Below are 21459 nucleotides of genomic sequence, written 5' to 3'. Positions count from 1 at the left end.
CTTTCTACGTTTCATTACAGAGGCTATTAATTATGGTATTGACAATATTTTTTATCAGTGTGTCTGTCTTTCGAGATTATTATTGAGATTGTATTGCATTATACTGCCCCCTAGTGGTGAGTAGAATGAATTAAAAGATGATTATCGGCAGATTCTTTTGCTCATATTCAGCCTCTTAATTTCTTCTGTACACAGGATGAAAACATCATGAGGTCCCTACAGCTCTTCGAAAATGTCATCTAGACTATAAACATGAGAGAGATGGAGCCACTGATGAAAGCACAGCAGGAAGGGAGAGGAATGAAGAAAGATGAGAAGGAGAACAAGAGATGAGAAGAATCTGAGGGGAAAAAATGGAAAAGCTAGTCATGTGAGGGAAGAAAGACAAGGAATTTTAACTGCCACACTGGGTTTGACATTTTGCAACACAACTGTTTGGATAGCGTCTTGCTTGAGAAATGTATGTTGAAAAAGCCCTCACTGGTTTCAGAAAATGTCCTTTAGGCTTCATTTAATCTTTTCGTGACTGTCTACCTCGTCTCCATCTCCTTTGTTTGTTGAAGTTGTGAAGGTCGTTGCCGTCCAGGACCATGAGTACTTCATGCCACATGTGTAAATATACTCCCTCTTCTCAGTTTAGGCCTGGTGTTTTACGGTAACTGTTATCAGGCAGGATTGAAACTTCCAAAAGCAGCTTACAGGTGAAACAGCACTGTTTTCTCATTCGTGACTTAAATGATAGCTGGTTTCATCACAAATATGAGTGTCAATAGCTACAACAAACATAGGCAATATTGTGAAGCATGCAGGACAGCAGCCCACAGCATATTCAAAGCCATTTATATGCCAAACTTGGTCACAGTATACTCTTGTTAAATGCTTGAATTGGAGAATCCAGGTCTGTGTGCAGCATCTCACCTGTTTCAGATTCAACTCAAGCCTGTGGATTTGCAGCACTGAGCTCTGACAACTAGTGTGTACATGTTTCGTCGAAATGTTTGAATGTTCTAACCATTCGGCTGTAGATAATACTGTTTTTGTGGCTTCTTCTTTTGTGTCTGTCTGTTTATGGTTCTGATACCTGTCGGTCCTTCTGTCTGCCTGACACTGTTCAATTAAGAGCCCCTTTACTGGCCTGCAGATATACAGTAAGGCACAATGATGGAATTTGCATGTGTTTGTGTGTGTGTGTGTTTGTCCTCATGTAAAGATCCACGCCTCAAAATATATTTTTTGGGCATGCAGTTTCGTCTCGTTGGGCACAGTGAGTCAATGTGGAGTGACAGTGTTTTTGCTGGAGAAGAGAGTTTCGTCTTCAGCTCTGTCTGCTTAGAAATGTTGACTGAGAGCAACCGACGTTTCACTGTGAAAGAATATGCAGGGAGGAAGACAAAGATCGGACAACAGCAAAGGAGATGGGACCTAATCACTGACTGGAGGGACGGAAGCCATGATTCAACAAGAGCCATTGTTCTGAAGATAATAAATAATTTTGCTTTCTCTCACTGTGCTACCAATAATGCCATGAAAATATGTTGCGGCTTTTCTTAAATGTACCCAGACAAGAATGACAGACAGAAAGGCAGACTGATAGTCAGGCATACAGACAGACACAGAATGAAAATTATGTGTGTATTGAAATATTGTATAAAGTCATTATATTTATCAATAAACTTTTCAAGAAATAAACTCATGTCATTTGTCATCATGTTACTCCATATGGTTCAATATAAAGTCCCTCAGAAAAGGCTAAAAACCTTATAATTATGTTTCATCGTGGATCAGAAAAAGCATGAGCAAAAAGGGGTCACAACAACATTTTATACTGTTATTTACACATGTACAGTGAAAGTACAAAAAAGAGGTTGTCCCTCGATTTAAAACCCACAAATGAAGCAATGTGCATATGAAAAGACTTCACCACCATCACTGAACATGCATCACTTCCTTTATTACCCACTTTACAGCCTTTTCTAGATTTAGTTTTACCACCTTCCTGATGCCTGTTTTTCTTTCATTACTACCCAAAATAGTATTCTTCCCACACAACCAAGCATTTGTGCTTCATTTTGCATGAGCCAAATGTTGCACAATATATGTGCAGGTGATTTGTCTGGTTCTTTATGAATATAGACATCTGATTCAAGCACTAGTAAAAAACAAAAATAATAAAAGGTACAGCTATTTTCTTTTTTATTAATGTTGTTTAAGAAATTGTGTATTTTCCAGAGTATCATTTATTTAAAAGTGGATGCTTGCATTTTGCTGTATTGATGGTTAAATCGCAGCCCACTGTCAAATAATCTGCTTCAGAATAAAGACATGGTTGGGATAAGAGAGGACACCTACACAAACGATTTAATCTGGAGTTTTTTTCTGGGGAGAATTATTAACATCCCCGTGTAGACTCTATAACCCACAATATTCCCGTCTTATTCTATTAATTAGAATAATTACAAGCATAAGAGGACAATTACAGGCTGGACTGGAAAATTTAAGAACAGGTCTGGGTCAGCTCACATTTTAATTTGAAAAGTTTTGCTGGTTGCAAATGGATCTACAGAAATGGTCCATCTCGTTTTGTGCTTGTACACGCGCATGACTCACCAACATTTCATGTCCTTTTCCAAAATCCTCTCAAAAGGGTGTCGTTTTTTTTTTTTTTTTTTACTAGTCATTCTTTTTTTTCACCACGTACAAACGATCAACATAAGTCCCACAGTCGTGATTTGCGCGTGGTGACCGCATGGTCCCTATTCCCTTTCCTCGGCCCACGGCTGCAGGTTCTGCAGGGCGTACAGGGAGGAGTTGTGGGCGCACAGGGGATCCGACACCGCGGATTCGCTCAGGGACTTCTGGAGGGCGGACTGCTGCAGCTGCAGGATGAGCCGGTTGGCCTGCTGACGCTCCGCCTCCCGCTCCTCGGCTGTCTGTCTCCTGAAAGACGGCAGGAGAAATAAAACATTTAGAAATCAATAAAATGCGAGGTCACATTTTAAAGACAAGACACAAAAAGTTTGGACATTTAACATTTCTGGAGACAACGTAAAAAACAGTTCCATGGTCCCTGGGATTAAAAGGTACCAGATTTGAAATCAGATGGGTCATGAATAGACATAGCCTATTCATAAAATAAAAATGATCTTTGATGGTCGTCTGCAATGTTTACTATGGGCTACATATTACATTTTGAAAACTGAGTTTGAGGAGAAATTACGCATATTGTAGAGCTGAGACCCAAAATAAAATGTTATCAGGAATGTATTTATTTATTAAACTGTAGTTAAGATGATTGTTGTTTAGTTCATGTGATTAGATTTAAGATTGATGCATTCACCACCTTTTACGTCGTGTCTGGTGCAAACAGTGTGGATTAAAAGGAAATTGTGTGCTACTAAAGAGAAAAGTTTGGCTTTCAAAAAGTATGTATGCAGATGAAAATATATACAGACTTATTTTTTTGGGTTGAGTTAAATAAAATCCAAGAGTAGGCTAATTCGAAACACGATTTTTCCCACCAACCTCCACTTGGTCCTTCGATTCTGAAACCAGGTTTTGACCTGCGCGTCCGTCATCTTCAGGCTCTTGGCCAGAGCTGCGCGCTCGGCGCTGGCCAGGTACTTCTGCCGGTGGAAGCGCTTCTCCAGCTCGCAGATCTGGACTCTGGAGAATGAGGTCCGAGGCTTTTTCCGCTTCGGTGGTGTCCGGTTCTGATACGGGTGTCCTATCCGCCGTGTGACAGCGAACGGCACGAGAGCTGCTGCAGGAAGGAGAGACAAGGAGACCCCGGAGGTTTTAACAGCATGAATCACACTCACTCACTGCTCCGTCTCTATGGAAAGTCAAGGCCGTATATCACCAATTACTGCCCTGTTCGACACGGTTTCCTGATTTCTTCTGTGTAAAACAGATGAAATACCTAGATTATTGGAGATAAGCCTGACTAAACTAGTTGAGACAATGAATTAGTAAAAATAATTAATCTTCTCAAGTTGTTGGGACTTTTTTAAATTATTTTTGCACAGTAAATGATCAGCAGGCCTTTTGGACCACTTGATGCAATCACTCGTAACAACTATTGATTTATGCACTGCATTTTCGAATTTGAAAATAAAGTGTCTATTAATGTTTATTGGGGTCGAGAATTGTCTGTGGGATAAAATCTTAAAAAAAACTAAACTCCATCTATATCTCTAGTTTAAACACTGCGGAATTCAACACTTTTCTTGGTAAATTATCATATACATAATTTTACAGCCTCTTAATCTTACTTTTGACTTAGTCTGTTAAGTTTGTTTCGTTTTATTTTATTTTAATTTACACTCTAACAGTAATTGTGACAGTATCATGTTAATAGTATAATATCCGTGGTGTATAATTTTCACTTATAGGCTACACAATATAACTCCTGAAACATCTGCATAGATACTATCTTATTTTAGAAATAAATTAGCCTTTATGTTTTACCTTTTGTGCCGTTTAGAAACAGCTATATAATTAACGAGAAAGCGCTTGACTTTGTTTTTTTCTGTTTGTTATTTGAATTATTAAGTTATTATGGTTTCAAAGATGATCTAATATTAATGAGGGGAACTTGTGTGATCCACCAACTGGCCTACCTGATATTCTGTCCTTGGCGAAGCGGTTTCCTATCCAGGGGAAGCACAGCCCTCCGAACCCGGGCACAGTGCCCTGCGCGGGCCCGGCGGGCCCGGCCGTGACGGGTCTGTGCGCCGGGACTCTGATCACCCCCCGGCTGCCCGCACTCCTGCTCTCCCCGTACGAGTCTGCCGCCTCCACCGGGGGCATGATCCCGGAGAGGGAGATGGACAGCGCGGTGTAGGAGGGCGCGTTGGTCCCAGCTGGACTTCCCAGGCTGTAATACACGTCCCCGGTGCTTAAATCGGATCCGCTTTGTCTCCCCGGCGTGCGCCCGTTTTCCGTTTCCGTACCAGCTCCCAAAATCTGGTCGATTCCGAAGCTGATCGGCTCGTGGTGGGCCGGCTTTGGGGGAGGGCTGGGCGCGCTGGGTGCCTGCTCCATCCCTCGCTCTGGAGGAGGAGGAGGAGGAGGAGAAAGGATGAGGAAAAAACCGAGGAAGTTGATTTCAGTGCTATTCACGGGAGAGTCAAACTGCACCAAAAGTCAACATCGGAAGTGTCTCCATCGCTGCGTCCACCTATATGTCCAGAATCAGCGCGTCCCCGTGGTCTCTAACAGGCCTCTTTCAGAGGACTGGGTCCTCTCTACAGCCTGTGCTGAAAGTTTGATGGGCGTTTGGAGAGATGTGACGCTCTGTCCTCCTCTCAGCGCGTCAAAACGCTCAGAAGCAGCTCCGTCCTCCTCCATCCCTCTCCACCTTTCATTGGCTGGCACCACGATGACTGATTGAATGTCAGAGGGGGGAGGCCCCGAGATCTGGCACAATAATCAAGATTTCCCACATCCACGGGTGTCACAGTGTTATATATATGGTAAGATAGGACATCTTTAGGTCGTCTGAGTGAGTTAGTGTTTCATTTAACATTTTTGTAACTTTAATAAAGAATAAAGAGCACCGTTTAACTCCAGAAACATTAATACATCGACAGAAATCGTTTGCAGAAAAAAATGTTCTCTGGTACTTACTGATTAATTAAACCAAATTAAACTAAATTACGCTTTGTCATTAAGTCTGTGTTCGTTGAATTTATAAACATTAAATGATACAAGGACAAACTTTACGGCTCTTAAAGCTTAAATTCATGCTCATCTCATTCCCACTTTTTGGCAAGGCACAAAGTGCTCCTCATTTGTTCCCTCAGTGTCTCCGACATCTCTTCAGACTGCATTATGTTACACATTTAAAATACAACTAATGGAAACTGTAGGCAGTGCGCTATAACACGAAGAGTATTTGTGGATGTCGCCTCCTGCGAAAGGTGCAGAGAAAGAGGCAAACGTCTCACTGTTTCTGGCCTATTCCGTTAAAATAGCTCCCCATTTCGTCTAGACCTTTATCATAAATATGAAGATGGTTTTTTTTTCTTGCCCCTCATATTCATTTAGACAGAGTTATTTAATATTCAAACATAAAATGTCGGGTGTCAGAATAAGAATGACAATAAATAATTTTAAATGTACATCATATATATAATAACGCTCATGATGACGTTTAAGACATATTTAACACTGCTATTACAGAATAATACAACGTCAGAACTTATGCTGTAGTTCTATTTTTCATTTGCCTATAAAATAAAACATGGAGTTGTTGTTTTTTGTTTTGTTTTCTGAAAAACAGTATTAACGGTATAAATCCAATTTAACGAGCCAGTGCGTAATTACGCACATCAAATCCATGACATGACACCCATTACGTCGGTCTTTAAAATAAAAGGACAGCAGCCGTATTGAGCTCTGGCAGAACCACCAGCACCTATTGAGCTTGGCAAAGCCTTGCGTATGGCCTTATTTGTTCCTGGTAGCCAGTGCCACATTAAATGACCTGACAAGGGAAAGCCACGGGCTACTTCAGATAAAGTGTCCGGGCTCTGGAAGCTGCTAAGCGCTCAGATTCATTGTAACAGGCGCCCAAAGTGACCGGGTAATTTCATTTTCACTAACTTGTCTCATGGACAGACAAATGCGCGTCGCCTTTGGATGCGGCAGGTGGCTTTTTGGGCTATCACATTACAGTACTTTAACAAACTAGTACCCGACGTATTCATTTATTGACGGGGGGAAGGAGGAGGTGCATATGTTGACTCTTATTCGTCCTTTTGAGTCAAACAGGACGATTTTTTAATCTATAGGAACCAAATTATGGTAATATTATTTTATCCTCTAAACTATTTTGTACTCTTTTAAACTTGTGGCTATTGCCAGCCTTTAAGTTTTCAACCACGATCAAAAAATGTTAATAATCTAGTTTATATTAATTTGATATTCACTGCTATATAAATCATTTAGAAATATATTTTAACAGTCGAAATGCAAAATGTTAGATCACAGTATACACATTGAAATGGGAATGCAAAAATGCAGACGGAGAAGTTAATATATAGCCTATATATATTTTTTATTTTATTTTATTTTTTTTTTAAATATCCACATTTCACCCCTCACAATAAAGTGTTATGAAGCAATATGAGATGGGACAAGGCCCGAGGTGTTTGTTTGGCAATATGGACAGACTCAGTGTTGGCTGCTTCACCCTGCCATCTGTGAGCTCACCGGTGGCTTTTGATGGGGGAGAATTGGTCTGTTATAGCTGTCATCATTTCAGACATTTTTATGTTTCTCTTGTTGACATTTGCAAAAAAACAATTCCTCATGGCAGAGTTGCATGCTCATCTTAATTTAATTGGAAAGGCCCCTTTTATCTATGGCGCATCCACGAAGACCTGAACAACTGCTGAATACGTGCTTCATTAAAACCAATAATTGTTGTATTTGTCTGACTCTGCTTCGGAGTGACCCTAAAGTCTGCTGGTAATCTGGTGTAATCCAGTGATTATGAGTGATTATGACACATTAACTCTGACCTACCCCGAGGAGAGAACCCGCCTCCAGAGTTTAGTTTTTTTGAAGGCATGCTCGTTGGTGACAGCGTCGGACCTGTTCGGTCAAAGGTAGAAACACAAATACGTATTGACACCTAGATCCTTGAGGTCATCTCGTTAAATGCAAAATATTTCGTTTTTGAAAAACCTGCGTGAACAATAAAAGACGCACATCAATCCTTTCTGTCTCCACAGGCAATATAAAAGCTGGCACCCTGATTCCAAAAGTCCAAAAAGAAACGACAACAAAAGAGTGAAAGAGTGCGATTTGTTTGAGAAATTACCACTTGATCTGCATAATCGGGGGGTTCTGGGCTGCAGCTCGGTACCCGGGGGCTGCGTTTTTATTGCGCGTCTCTTCGCTGTTATCAATTTCAGCAGCGCGCCTGACTTTTTAAAAGGGGGACGAGGCCGGCTGCCTCTGAATAATGAATGACACGCTTTTATATTGTCGCTAAAGTGCCCGTGATGTTACAATATGAAAAGGCAGCGGTAAGTAATAGTGCATTTAAAGGGGATGTAGTGTATTATTATGATGTAAAAGAGAAGGAGGGGGAGGCAGATGAGCGGAGAGCAGCGCCCAGAGAAAGACAGAGATTGTTTTATTACAATAAGAAGAGATGAGTTTGCCTCGCAGCGAAATGGGGACCAGTTAATGAAACTTTACCGCAGCTAACGATTTCCCCTCCCTCGCTCTAAAAACCTACCCTTATGAAATATTTAAACTATTTAATATAGGTGGTATTAAGCTGAAAGACACTTGCATTGGCTATATGACAGCATTTACAAGGCTGCGGATTTTTTTTTCTTTCGAAAGTTGGGTAAACAAAGGCTTACATCCCGCTCTCCCCGCAACACATACTACTAAAGACTCGTAGTAAATCCCGCTTACATCGAGCGCAATATAGTGAAAACGTGTTTTGCTGTTGGGAGACTTGATTTAGTCTCATTTGCACTTCCCCTCGCCTTCTTTCATCTTTTCGCAGGGAGATGCATCAGTTTTCAGAGGCTCCTCTTATCAATATAAGTCAGTCTTTAACAGGAGGAATTGCCTATTGCATGGGCCCAGAGTGGGGGTGGTGTTTGTGCGTGTGTGTGTGTGTGTGTGTGTGTGGGTGTCAGTGTGCGTGGATCGTGTTTCATATTGACATGCTCAGAGGGATTGTTGGATGAGAAGAGAGCAATGGGATCCCCCCGTCTGGGACCCGGTAGAGGACCATCATCATATGGCCTATCACTGGAGCATTTCTCTGTAGGTCGGTGTGGAAATAATTCATCTGACAGACAGTTAAAAAGCAGATAAACCCTATAAAATGTCACTGTAACGTCTCACATGATAGTAAATTATTTTAATTAGCAGACTAGAAAGTTGTAATCCCTAAAGATTATTTTTCTTTGAGGAGAGATGTTTCATTTCCCACTAATGTTAGCAGATGACTTCAAAATCACTCGCTGATAGTTTGTCAAACAGCAACCAAAACTCAACTTTCTGTATGAAAATAAGCCACAATCATTTTTTCTGACTTAATCTTGCAAACCATTCCAAACCATTTAAAGCATTTAAGTTATACTGATGAACAGTGCATTCTTGCAGCACTTGAGGAAGAATCTGCTTCGGCTGAGCATGTGTGATGGGAGCCCATGTCAGCCTGTCTGATGGTTGAACGCATGGCTGCCTCTTCACGCTGGTTAAAAGTCTGGGAGGAAGGGAGAAAGGGAAGAGAGAGAAAAAGGGAAGTGAGTAACCACACAGACGTGAATTACAGGGGTGGACGAGAGCAGAACCTGGTCGGACTGAGACGTAAAAAGAAAGAGTTAAAGCATTAATGGAGATCATTGGGGGATGATGATGAGCGAACACATGGGTTGAATTTGGACAAGAGGGTTCCAGTAACACTGTCTTATCTTTGTGAATGAGAGATGCCATCTGTTTGATCCCTTCTGAGTGCTAAGTAAAAGTTTTCCAAGGTTCTTAGGCGCTGATCATACAGATCCTGTTTTCAAAGAGGTCCCATTGACAAAATGACTGATGTAATGAATTAGTTTCTTATTGTTTCAGTGACTTGTGACTGATTTATGTGTGCAGGCCTGGGAGAGGGTGCTGGGTAGGATTTGTATTTAAGAGCAGCTGAGTGCTCTTGAACGCCTCTCATCGAGGCACTAATGTGTTAATTCATTACTGCTTGTAGTCAGCTGCATTGTGTCAGAGCTGCCTTTCCTGTCTCCCTCTGTCTGTGTCCTCTCCACTTCATAAAAGCCAATTATGCTGCATGTCGTCCATGCTCTCATGCCTCTTGACCTCCTCACCCCTCCTGTTGCCTGCCTGCAGGGCGCCCATGCAGGGGAGCGAGGGAGGGAGGGACAGAGGACCAGCTGCCACCAGCCACAGCGCTCTGGTGGCTGGCAGAGAGGGCTACTCCAGCCCCCTGCTTTGCTGGGCCTTCTGGCCCCTCAGGCTGCAGGGGGGGTCACCAGCCTCATGCCACCAGCTCCACCTGTCTTGCCCCGGGCCCAGTGTGAGCGATTAGACACAGAGATACAAAGCCATGCATGCATTTCAAAACCTCAAATATCTTGGTAAAGTTTTTGTCTCCGAAATTGTTCAGAAGCTTCAGAGTTCATGCAGAAATGCAACAAAATTATATTTGCAAGGCAGCAGGCCTGTATGTAAACAGATTTTCTCTGTGCACACACACACACACGCTACGCTCTTCATCATACACACACGGACACACAGAGGCACTTTGCAGAGAGGCGTGAAACAGCGAGAGCTAAGTGAGGCCACTCCAGAGCGCTATTCTCTATATTGATTTCCCATTATCAGACTCTTAGTCCCCGTGGAGTCATTAGTGCTGGGATCAAACAGACAGACAGAGAAGGAGACTAATACCAGTCACTTACACCAGCACGGTGAGATCACCTTACCTCCCTCCGGGTATGTAGGCAAGAGAGGAGCAGAGGAGGAGAGGAAACGAGTAAGGGAGGGAGGGGGTTAGTGGACGGACGAGTGCAATGGGCTAACAGATGGAGACGGCAACATGTAGAAAGAGAGGAAGAGGAAAGATCTGGGGTTTTGTAGTGGAACAATCACAGGCAAACGGAAGAAACTCTTTGATCATTTTATTTGGCCATTCTGGTTTCTGCTCTGTTTCCCATTACGAGTCTAAAACATAATTTGTGTTGCTATCTGTTAAAATTTTAATCCAATGTTCAACTTTTTGAAATTTCTTTCACTTGTGATTTTTCTTTCTGTCCAACCTTGTACAGTGGAGGCAATATACCTCCCCATCCTCCTCTCTGTCAATAATTTTACAGTAAAGATGCAATGATGAATGGTTTTCATGTCACCAGCAGCTGTCCCCACGCCAGGGAGACACACACACTCGCACAGAGCAAAGGAGTGAATATGAAATGTGAGATACTCATTTCGGTCCCTTCCTTCATAATTTCTGTGGATGTATTTATCCTCTGTGGATTCTGGTGGAACAATGAATTCGTAGTATGAATCAACACCATCAATCTTATTCACTTCTGCCTGCCTGTGAGCCCTGGAAGTGATGGTCAGACTTCTCTCCATACACACACACACACACACACACACACACACACACACACACACACACACACACACACACACACACACACACACACACACACACACACACACACACACACACACACACATACATTGCTCAGACGGGGGTGACCCTGGCCTGACCCCCCTGCTGACCCCCAATCTGTTCCCGAACCTCACACCATGAGAGACCTGGGGCACACTGGGACAGGTCTCAAAGACACACACATACACACAGTGGCATACTCTGGGGTGTGTGATCTGATGGATATCTCCTCAGACAGTGCCATGTGTGTGGGCAGTGTGTGCTCGGATGGCGTGTTTATGTGCGCGTACGTCTAAGAGAGTGTGCTGCTGTAGCCTCTGCCCCCTCCCACTGGTGTTAATTGATTCTTGGTGTGCTTTGCTGATTGGTGTGAGGACCCCTAGAGGCGGGTTCAGTCGCCACCAGTGCCTCCTCCCCATTTTTGTAGCACCTCTGATACACAAACACACACAGCACAGTACACACCACACAGATACAATATGGTATATCTGTAAACATACAGTATATGCTGCACGTCCAAGTGCTGTTCAGAGCACATGTGATGACTGCACACACACACACATACACACACACACATAAGCACACACACACACACACACGCTCCCATGTCTTTCAGGGGGTTTTCACACCCTGGTAAAGAGGAAGCTGGCCGGCTAGCACGAGCAGATTGTGGATCATATGATACAATCCACGTAGAAAAAATGGATGTCTTAGAGGTGATTCATGAATAATATAGGTGGGTGAAGGTGTGCCTGTGTGTGTGTGTGCGTGTGTGTGTGTGTGTGTGTGTGTGTGTGTTGAGAGAGGGAGAAAGCCAGGAAGACAGTAAGAGAGATGAATCTCCGGTTATTAATTTCCAGCCGCGGCCCCTGGGTGAGATGTTAATATAGGGCTGATTGTGACTAATTTCTTATTAATTGCCATCAGCGATTACACAGTGGCCAGTAATGTGGCTAATTTGTTGAAATGAATTTGGTTTTCGGAGGCATTTTAATTGCTGCAGGTGGGCAACGTCCTCCGCACAGTGTCACGTATTTTATTCAGCAGGAAACTTTCAAAGTTGTGCAGCTGGTGCTCAGCGAAAAGCATTACTGTTAATGTGTGATTTATACCACATTATTATTATTATGCAATGGCAGTTTCAAATTAAATTTTACATACACTGATTGTGGATATGACTGCCATGGGATAATCACTGGGCTTTCAATCATGCCTTTGAACTCAATAATTGTACAACATACATATAAAAGAATGAGATTGGGAACAGTAAATGGTCTGTGTATATTTAACCTAAGGAAAATTCTACAAGAGTTTCAAAATGTGTTTCTCATTCATACAACCACTCATACGGATCTCCCTATTAGTATACAGTGTAGTTAAAGTACAGAGGGTCTTTCTCTGCACAATAATGAGAACCCCAGGGGCAACGTTTAGCATTTTGCTGAACATTTCAAGAGAACAATGTTTAGCGAAGGGAAACAGGTTTCACTTCCCCACCATGATGCTGTACATGTAATAGCCAGTCTTCTGTTCAGACTTTTGTTCTTTTTTGAAAAATAATATATGCAGGTTCAATCATTTCCACTGATACATTAATTGTTTAATGGGGCATCATGTTCCAAAAGTTGTTTAAACTGATCAACTACAATCAGCAGGTTTTCTTAGATATGTCTCAAGCTACGTGACACAAAACAAGTCTGTTTCATCTGATCCATTCTTTTTGAAGTGGCAGACATTTAATGTGAACAGACCATGGTTTGAAGAACACCAGTGAGGACCCGCAGCTTGGATATGATAACTTACAATATTGTAAACATAATTTAAATAATCATAATGTAAATAATGTGAACAGTCAGTTAAGAAGATTAGATTCTGATAAAAATTGGATCTAAGTAAAGCCTTATTTTCCCTGTTGCAGTCAAGTAGAAGTCACCTTTAAGCTCAGCTGAGATTTGCAGAAGCCCCCACGGACAAAAAGACAATTTTCTAGAGGAAGGATCTAGTTTAGATGAGACAATAACTAAGTTGCTTTGTCCACAGTAACCAGAACTAAATTTATACCCCACTAACTTCTAAGCATGGTGGTGGTAACATCATGCTCTGGGACTATTTCACTGCCAATAGAGGCAAAAGATTTCCAAAAGGAAATTATTGCAAAATAATGAAGAAAATCGTCTTCAGAATTCACAGCATAACCCCGAAGGATGAGAATGACAGTTGAAATGTCATGAACTTTAGATTTAACCATATGAAAAAGATAAAACAGGCCAACGTCAAGCTTTTGTCACATTCCTCAAAAGGTCTGGACTTCAGCTCAATTGAAAATATTAAACTCTGCTTAAAAGTCAGGTTTGTTTTAGGAAACCAACACTTTTGAGGGAACTTTTCCAAACATCCAACCATACTTCTCCAAGACGCTTGTAGATGGCTGCAAAAGGTATCCTTCTTTTTACAATTATGTGTCATAAACATTCACTTTATGAAAAATATCACTTTTATCCAGCGTTGATTTCAGAGAACACACCGTCAGTGAATTCCACTGAATTGTCCTCTAAAGTCCTTTTTATTTTATTTTAAAGTGTTATAGAATTATACAGCCCTGGAAAAAAAAACTAAACAAAAAAACCCAACAATATCTGTCTGACATTTATGTCCATGATGACTGTATGTAAGCTTCCATGTCTGTGCACGTGTAATCTTTTCTCCCTCGCTGTCTGGAAACATGCACGCAGACAAATCCTCGCAGCATCATTTTAAATGCCTCTGATATCTTATTCATCAGGCTTATTCATCCTCCTACTTCCATATTTCTCTACACGTTCACGATCATTACTGTGGGGATGGAGGGGCATTTAAGTTGTTGCCTTTGTTTGTTGAATGTTTATAGCTTCCGTTCACATTCTCTCAACGGCCACTGAGGAACCAGTAGATACAAAATCCAAATCCTCCCATAAAAGAGGAGATGCCCTCTGGGCAGCCATAGCTCATAGTTGGCCTGATTTAGTGGCAGCCAGGAATCTGGGCTTGAATAAAGACAGAGAGAGTGAGGGCAGAGTGGGAGAGATAGAGGAAAAGATGGCTCCCTGCGTGATAAATAGCCCTGGCTCTCTCTATTGCATTAGCCGTCCGGGCCGATAGATTGCGAGCCCAATAGACCCAGACGTATGCGATTGGTTTCTCATATAAAAGTTGCATATTAAATTCCTTCACAGGACTGTGGCCCCCGAGCATGAAGGAGGGATGGAAGAAATGGGAGTTAAAAAAGCAGAAAGTGGAGAAAGCAATGGAAGAGCAAGAAAAAGGCTTTTTATGAGAGATGAAACGAAGGCAGAGTTGAGGAAGCCTGAGAAGAAGGGGGAAAGATAATGGCAGGAGAAAAGTAGCTAGATGGTACAAAAGACAAATGGTGATGTCATGTATTTAATAAGGCAGTGGATATTGGGCGATGAGTGCGACCGTACGTCCATTTAATCAGTATTGCTTCCCAATGAAGATTTCTCTCTTGTTTTGTGCACGCCCTCCCTTCTTCTGTTCTCAGCCGTTCTCCACATGCTAACGACCCCTCTAATTGTTTCCAAGCTCATTATGGTGCTGCTGTTTTAATAGTAATTAATCAGTCATTTGCCTACATGCAAACGTGGGCCACTGAGGTTTGTTCACTGCTGTTTCAATACACTGATAATGCAGTAGCTGAGTCAAAGGAGACAATATCCTGCTAATTTAGCTCATCACTGTTAATTGGTTGTTAAGTACCTTTAATTACCAAGCAGGCTTTGGGATTTAGATCGGCAGAAAGAGAGGACTCGTCGTGATTGTCCCTGTCTGACTAATGAATGTTGAGTGAACTTTGAAAAGTGGAATAAGTGACCGAAAGAAAAAGGAGACACACACTGACCCTGTTCTCGTTTCTATGTGCTGTTTTCTCCTCCTCGTTTCCTTTCTTCTTTTCCTCCCTCTCCTCCATCCTCCTGTCCCTTCCTCCATTTCAGTCTCACTCCCTATCTCTTTCTCCAGATATTATTAACTCATTAAGTTTTTTTCATTATTTTTAATAAAAGATGAGTTATGGCTTTAGCCTCACTGTGGCAGCATCCCCCATCCCCTCCTCTTCCCCCTCCTCCTCCCTCCCTCCTTTTTCCTTTTCCTCTCCAACCACTTACTCCCTCTCTTCCTTCTCCTCACCCCTTACCACATTTTATCCATCTCTCTTTGCCACATTGTGCACTGATGCCCTGATGCGTTTGACCTCTGAACCTGCAGTTTCCGACCTCGCTGTTGCTGGTAACAGCCTTCTGTCCATCTTCTTTGCTTTCGCCAAAGTCACTCTCATCTATCAATCATCTCTCTTTCTCATAGCACTGAGCAGTCTTTAGATGGCATTCATAAGATTTATGATTCATGATTCTGCCTGTCTTTGACCGTGCGTGTGTGTGCACAAGAGAGAGAATCAAGAGAAAGAAAAAGGGATAAAGAGAAAGACAGACTATGGAGAGAAGAAAAGGGTCTTGTCGATGACACAGAATAATGACAATATCCATGATTGATAGCTTATACAGAGCTACTTGGGTGTCTGTGCGCCATCGCTGTCTGTGTGTGCATGCGTGCATGTGTGCATGTGTGCATGTGTGTGTCGCTTTCCCCACGTTAATCTATTGTTAAAGAAGCAATGATGAATGGTTTTTATGTGATTTGAGCTGTCAACGGTCACTTTAAAAATACATAAAAGAGGAGCTGCAGAAAGGTATACAAGTGACCAGCATCACCAAGGCACATTATTTTCTCTCCCTTTTAAAAAAATGTAGCGATGGCTTCAAGAGGGAGGAGGATAAAGCTTAATCAGTTTGAGTTAAACAGGACAGAGTGCACGCAAAACTAATTAACCAACTTTAGCATTTACTCCAACTTTTTGTCTTGCCCTCCAAACTCCCGGCATAATTAGATTAAAGATGGTGTTAAAGATGGTGTTATTACATTTACATTTGCCTTTTTTGTGATGAATAAAATCACAAAAACACTCGTGTGATGTGAGCATTCCTCCTGTGCAAATTTGTAAATGTTTAGTCTGTTTTAAAAATAAGCAAATGAATAAATAGATAAATGAAGGCACGATGTGGGCGACACAGTGGCTTTGTGGTTAGCGCTGTTGCCTCAGTACCTCATTTGAAACCCAGCATGTTTACCCTGTACTTTGGTTGGATTTTCTCCTACAGTCCAGAAACATTTATGGTTAATTAGTGAATCGAAATAGCTCATAGGACTCGGAGTGAGGTGTGTGGTTGTTTTTCTGTATGCGACGCTGTGATGGACTGACGACCTGTCCAGGCTGAACCATTGCCTGTTACCTGAAAAGAGCTGGGATACAAGTAAGTATGTATAGATAATGAATTAATCGGTTGTGTAGCCTGTTGTTTCATATGTCCTTGAACACATCATCTCCTCCTCCATGGGAACCAACTCTTTCATAGAGCTACTACTTCAGCTGAAATAAAGGATGGCTGCTGCTGTTTCACAGCCTTACATGTGGTATTACCACTTCCATGATATGAGACTTGTCCCCAGTATTGTTCACCTTAAACTTGCCTTTCCACACAAGTAGAGTCCATAAGAGGTGACACTCAAATGTCCCCACTTCAGCATGCACACATATCAATTTAGCTGTTGTTTTGGGTCTAATGTTTATATTCTTAGATTCTCCACCAGCATTGGGAGAAAATGCAGCAGAACCTTCAGATACTTTGACAGCTGCCTTGAAGAGCTGAAACTTACATTTTGTAGGCTGTTATTAACATGAGTACTGCATGCATTATAATAAAGCTAAATATCATCAGGTTACAACATCAAAACCATCAAAGGTTTATGTCACTTTGCCACAAGCCACCTACCTGAATGTTTCAACTAAGCTCACTCTCACTTGACAATAGTCTGCATTGCGACAGTCTCCCACGGAACAACTATGAACCTCATCGTGTTGTAACACGGACTCAAGAACACTTGATTAATGGGTTACTGTGTTAACCAAACCGTCAAATGCCTGGTATCTAATTCTGGTTGAGGATATACAGTAAAAGGAGGAAAAAGTTTAGATAATTTCTTCGTCATCATAAATGGACAAGCTTGAAGCTCACAAAGATACATCGGAAATACACTATGATGATATTTCATTAAGATCACTAAGATAATGTCTCCAATGCCTTAATATGCACATTTCCTGCTACAAGACAGGTGCTCAGAGAGATCAGAGCTGTTTTTGGTTGTATGAGGGGAACTAGTAAAGCATTAGGTGGTGGATTTAGCAAAGTGGCTGAATGGTGTGAATTTCACGAATTACATTGGTAGAAGGCTTTGTGAGTGAGGATCATATTTTGTTCCACATATTCTGCTTTGCAGTCATATTATTACAAAGGAATCATGCAGGCAATCAGGCAGTCAGGAAGAACAAATTACATCCAGCGTGTGAGTACTGAGTAAAGTAAGATAGACTTGGAAAACCTTAACTTATTGTGTCGCCATTAACTGTATTATTGGATTATTCACCCGTGTTTAAATATAAGAAAATCTATAGAGTGGAAGTGAAGAAATGACAGTCCTAGTTATTATCACCAAATGAATGTTTCGATGAGGCTGAATTGTAAAATCAGTAAATGTGTATATATAAGTGCTCTTCTAAATCATTCCTCAAAGGACGTACCTTTAAATATGGAAAAGGTGAAATGTTAATGTGGGAATAGTTTGAAGCGATTTGTCTGCTGACAGCTGTGACAAATTGTTTCGACTACCAATGCATTGTCCCAGAACATATTGGAGCTCAACAGCATGAATTGCCAAAAAAATGTGAAGTATTTATCAAAAGTATATATATATATATATATATATATATATATATATATATATATATATATATATATATATATATATATATATATATATATATATATATATATATATATATATATATATATATATATGACCAAATTCTTTAAGCTGTTCTTTATTGGTTTGATTGTATTTTTTGTGGTTATATTTGGAAGATGATTCAATACAAATGTTTTATTTCTTTACACCACAGAATGAGGCAGTATCTGGAAGATAGATGAATTTTTCAGGATCAACACAAAACAATAGAACATCTCTTTGCATGCTACACAATTTCCCACAATAATCACCTGGAACAGCTCACAGCACATGTTTGCTGAGTTTGCTTTATGGCTCGCTCCCTTTCATTTGTTGATTCTTAATGAAATGACCATTGTCCTTATCTCAGCAGAACATGTGGTATTTTATGTTTCCACTGGAGGGCACTCTTGAGTCAACATAAAAATGTCCAGTAATTCATGACAATGGTCATTAAAAAGTCAATTAATTTGTGTCTTCAGTCTACCAGCGCTTCAAAACCGTCATTGTTTGCTGTATCGTATGGATAACTGTATGGATACATTTGTTTTTACTGAAGAGGTGAGTATCTGCTGAAATCTGTATTTCTTCTTTTTATGTTGACACTTGGATAAACATAGAAACACAAATGAAGAGAATCAGAAGTTTTCTTTAATTTGTTAAAAGTGAATTCACGATCACATAAAGTACAATTTTGTAACAGGACTGTTACAAGTTGAGACAACCCTGGTGTAGACATATAAAAATATTCTAGCTCTTGAAACTTACACTCTACATTAACAACAACAATAATAATAATAATAATAATAATACATGTGTGTGTTTGTCTGTGTATGTGTGTGTGTATTTACTATTACAATGTAAGTCCGAGCTTATGCTGCATCCAATCTTAAAAGGAGATTATTGCAATTATATTTATATTTGGTTAAATTCAGTAATTACAGCAAATAAAAATTACATCTGTCAATTAATTTTACCTTCCGGGATTAATAATGTATTTTATATTGAACTGAATTGAAATCTGGATAACATAAATACAAATATACAGTACAAGCACAGACAATTAAGTCAGACAATCTTTAATTTAACAGTTTTAGCATCTACAATGCTAGATCATGAAGAAAAAAAACTGAAGCAATGTTGCTTTAACCAATTCATAATTTTCAAATTCAATAAAATATGTTTTTAATGAAATTCAATCAGATAGATGAGAGCTGGCTGTGAAGCTGGATAACGTTTCTCCTCATGGCCTAATAAGCAAATTGCCATATGGCTCATGGCACTGTTGATGATGGCTGCTAGATCACAGTTCATTTGTTCTGGGCAAGACACTTGGCCTTTGGGCACAGTGAGGGTGTCAGTATGTGCAGTATATCTACTTACATGTTGTCTTGTTGGTTTTTCTGCTGTGGCAATGAACATGTGTTTGTGTACGTGTGTGTGTGTGTGTGTGTGTGGGAGGGGGGGGCTCTCATATCTATATGTCCATCTTTTGTCCGCTCTGTTGCTTTATCCTCAAGTGGATGAATTGTGGCTCACAACATCCTTTGGCTCACAGCCCTGGTTTAACTCTGGGCTCATTGAAAAAAGGACTGGAGAAGAAAAAAAAGGTGCCTAAGTGAGTTAGTAGATCTTATATTTTAGATAGTAACAAGAGTAGAATGCACTGTGTAAGTCAATGTGATGGCTGGTAATCATCTCACGATGGGCAGTGAGGGTTATAGCATCTCATAAGAATGAGATGTTTCTGTTTTACATCTGAGGTTATTTGTGTCGTAAAAGAACAACATTGATGTCTCAAACCCCTCTGAAACATTTGCAATTTGTGTTCATGAAATGTAATAAAAATACACACTGAACAGTAATTTACCCTTTATTACCACTGACATTTGTGACAGCAGTGCCATTTGCAAAGCGGATGGTCGATTTGGCTGTCGTGCAGTTTATTTCTTGAAGCATGACGTTTTGATCGACTATAGCAGCCCTGGAGGTGGCAGGGGCGTGGTTGTGCCGCAGTGTTGCCCCTGTAAGCTGTCCTCCTGCTGCGATGCGAAAAAGGAGAGAAAATATGAAAACTGTTGGTGTTTTTGCTCAGAAATAAAGAAATGTGGAACTTGTGTGGTTAAAAAAAATGTCCTTCACCTGTGGTTATAGTGGGAGATGGCTGTCGGCGCACCGACACGCTGCAAATAGGGAACCCAGACCTCAGTAGATGAGTATAGGCTGACCTGAAGTCCCTGTTGAGGGCTCCGTAGAGGATTGGGTTGAGAGCTGAGTTAGCATATCCCAACCACAATACCACAGGAAACTCTGGTACTACGCCAGGGTCAGGATGCTCTTCTAAACCCAACACTGTGAACAAGATGAAATAAGGTAACCAACACACGACAAACGCACCGATTACTGCTGCTAGTGTCACTGTGGCTTTGTGCTCGCGCAGTACCACAGCTGTCGCACTGGAAACCAAAGTGGTGCAGGTGGAGGGATTGTTCTTGCAGTTGTAAGTGGTTATCCAAGAGGGCTGGGGACCGACATTGCGCTTGGCCTGTGCCCTGGCAATCTGAAGTATTCTAAGGTAGGTCCAGCACATAGCCACCAGAGGCAAGTAGAAGGTGACGAGAGAGTCGGTGAGAACATAAGGCCTGTTCAGCTCGAAACGACAACTCCTCTCTGAAGCCCAGGGCCCCTGGTTCTGCACGGTCCCATTAACAGTGTTCCAACCCATTTGAATGGGCAGGAATGACACGGCCACAGACACTGTCCAGACACCCGCCATGGCTACAGCAACTCTCCAAGGCAGCACGAGTGAGGTGTATCTCAGAGGCAAGGTCACTGCCAGGTAACGGTCCACACTGATGGCCAGGAGCGTGAGAATGGAGGCAGTGCATAACATAACATCCATGGAGATGTAGAAGTTGCAGAAGACTGGTCCAAGAGGCCAGTCGTCATTGAGCTGAAGGAGGGCGGAGAATGGGAGGACCAAGAGGCCGAGCAGCAGGTCTGTCACAGCCAGTGACACAATGAAACAGTTAGTGAGGCAGCGGAGGCGGCGAGAGGCACAGACAGCCAGGCACACCAGCACATTTCCACCCACAGTCATTAGGATGAGGAGGGACAGAATGACACCCAGCATCACTTTTGAAAACATTATTATGGGGATTCACTGGAGACAACCTGCTGGCATCATGACTGGAGCTGTATGTCAACTGTTGCTATGTTTTCTTTTTTTTTTTATCAATTTTTCAAAAACTTAAAAGGTGCTTACTTATCATTAATTAACCACATATTGTGTAGTAAGCCTCAGACTCACATATCATTTCTCAAAATATACTTTTATTTGGCGAGCTGAGGGGCTTAATAATAATAATAATAATATCTCATTTGGCTCCAGCTTTTCCAGGATT

General features: G+C 41.4%; 3 protein-coding genes across 5 annotated transcripts in view; 1 reads left to right on the top strand and 2 right to left on the bottom strand.

Moving 5' to 3' along the window:
* LOC133447012 (Kv channel-interacting protein 1) overlaps nucleotides 1-1674 on the top strand; it is a 41815-nt gene extending 40141 nt beyond the window's left edge. For all 3 annotated transcript variants that reach the window (XM_061725383.1, XM_061725384.1, XM_061725385.1), the window contains exon 8: nucleotides 196-1674. In XM_061725383.1, the coding sequence (XP_061581367.1) occupies nucleotides 196-243 (48 nt within the window). In that variant the 3' untranslated portion in view covers nucleotides 244-1674. The remainder of the gene's footprint in view (nucleotides 1-195) is intronic.
* Nucleotides 1331-5264, bottom strand: LOC133447010 (T-cell leukemia homeobox protein 3-like). The gene is made up of 3 exons (XM_061725382.1): nucleotides 4620-5264; nucleotides 3523-3760; nucleotides 1331-2937 (listed from the first exon to the last, which is right to left on the bottom strand). Exons 1-3 carry the CDS (start codon nucleotides 5041-5043, stop codon nucleotides 2754-2756), a joined length of 846 nt encoding a protein of 281 aa, XP_061581366.1. The 5' UTR covers nucleotides 5044-5264; the 3' UTR covers nucleotides 1331-2753.
* Nucleotides 5194-21188, bottom strand: hrh2a (histamine receptor H2a). Its single transcript, XM_061726033.1, has 5 exons — nucleotides 20589-21188; nucleotides 20284-20546; nucleotides 20198-20238; nucleotides 19943-20097; nucleotides 5194-5418 (listed from the first exon to the last, which is right to left on the bottom strand). The coding sequence occupies exons 1-5, from the start codon at nucleotides 21186-21188 to the stop codon at nucleotides 5194-5196; spliced, it is 1284 nt and encodes a 427-aa protein (XP_061582017.1).
* Between the last annotated feature and the right edge of the window lie 271 nt (nucleotides 21189-21459).

Source organism: Cololabis saira, chromosome 7 (genome assembly GCF_033807715.1).
Source record: "Cololabis saira isolate AMF1-May2022 chromosome 7, fColSai1.1, whole genome shotgun sequence".
Lineage (NCBI taxonomy): Eukaryota > Metazoa > Chordata > Actinopteri > Beloniformes > Belonidae > Cololabis > Cololabis saira.
This window is presented reverse-complemented; position numbering and strand designations above follow the sequence as displayed.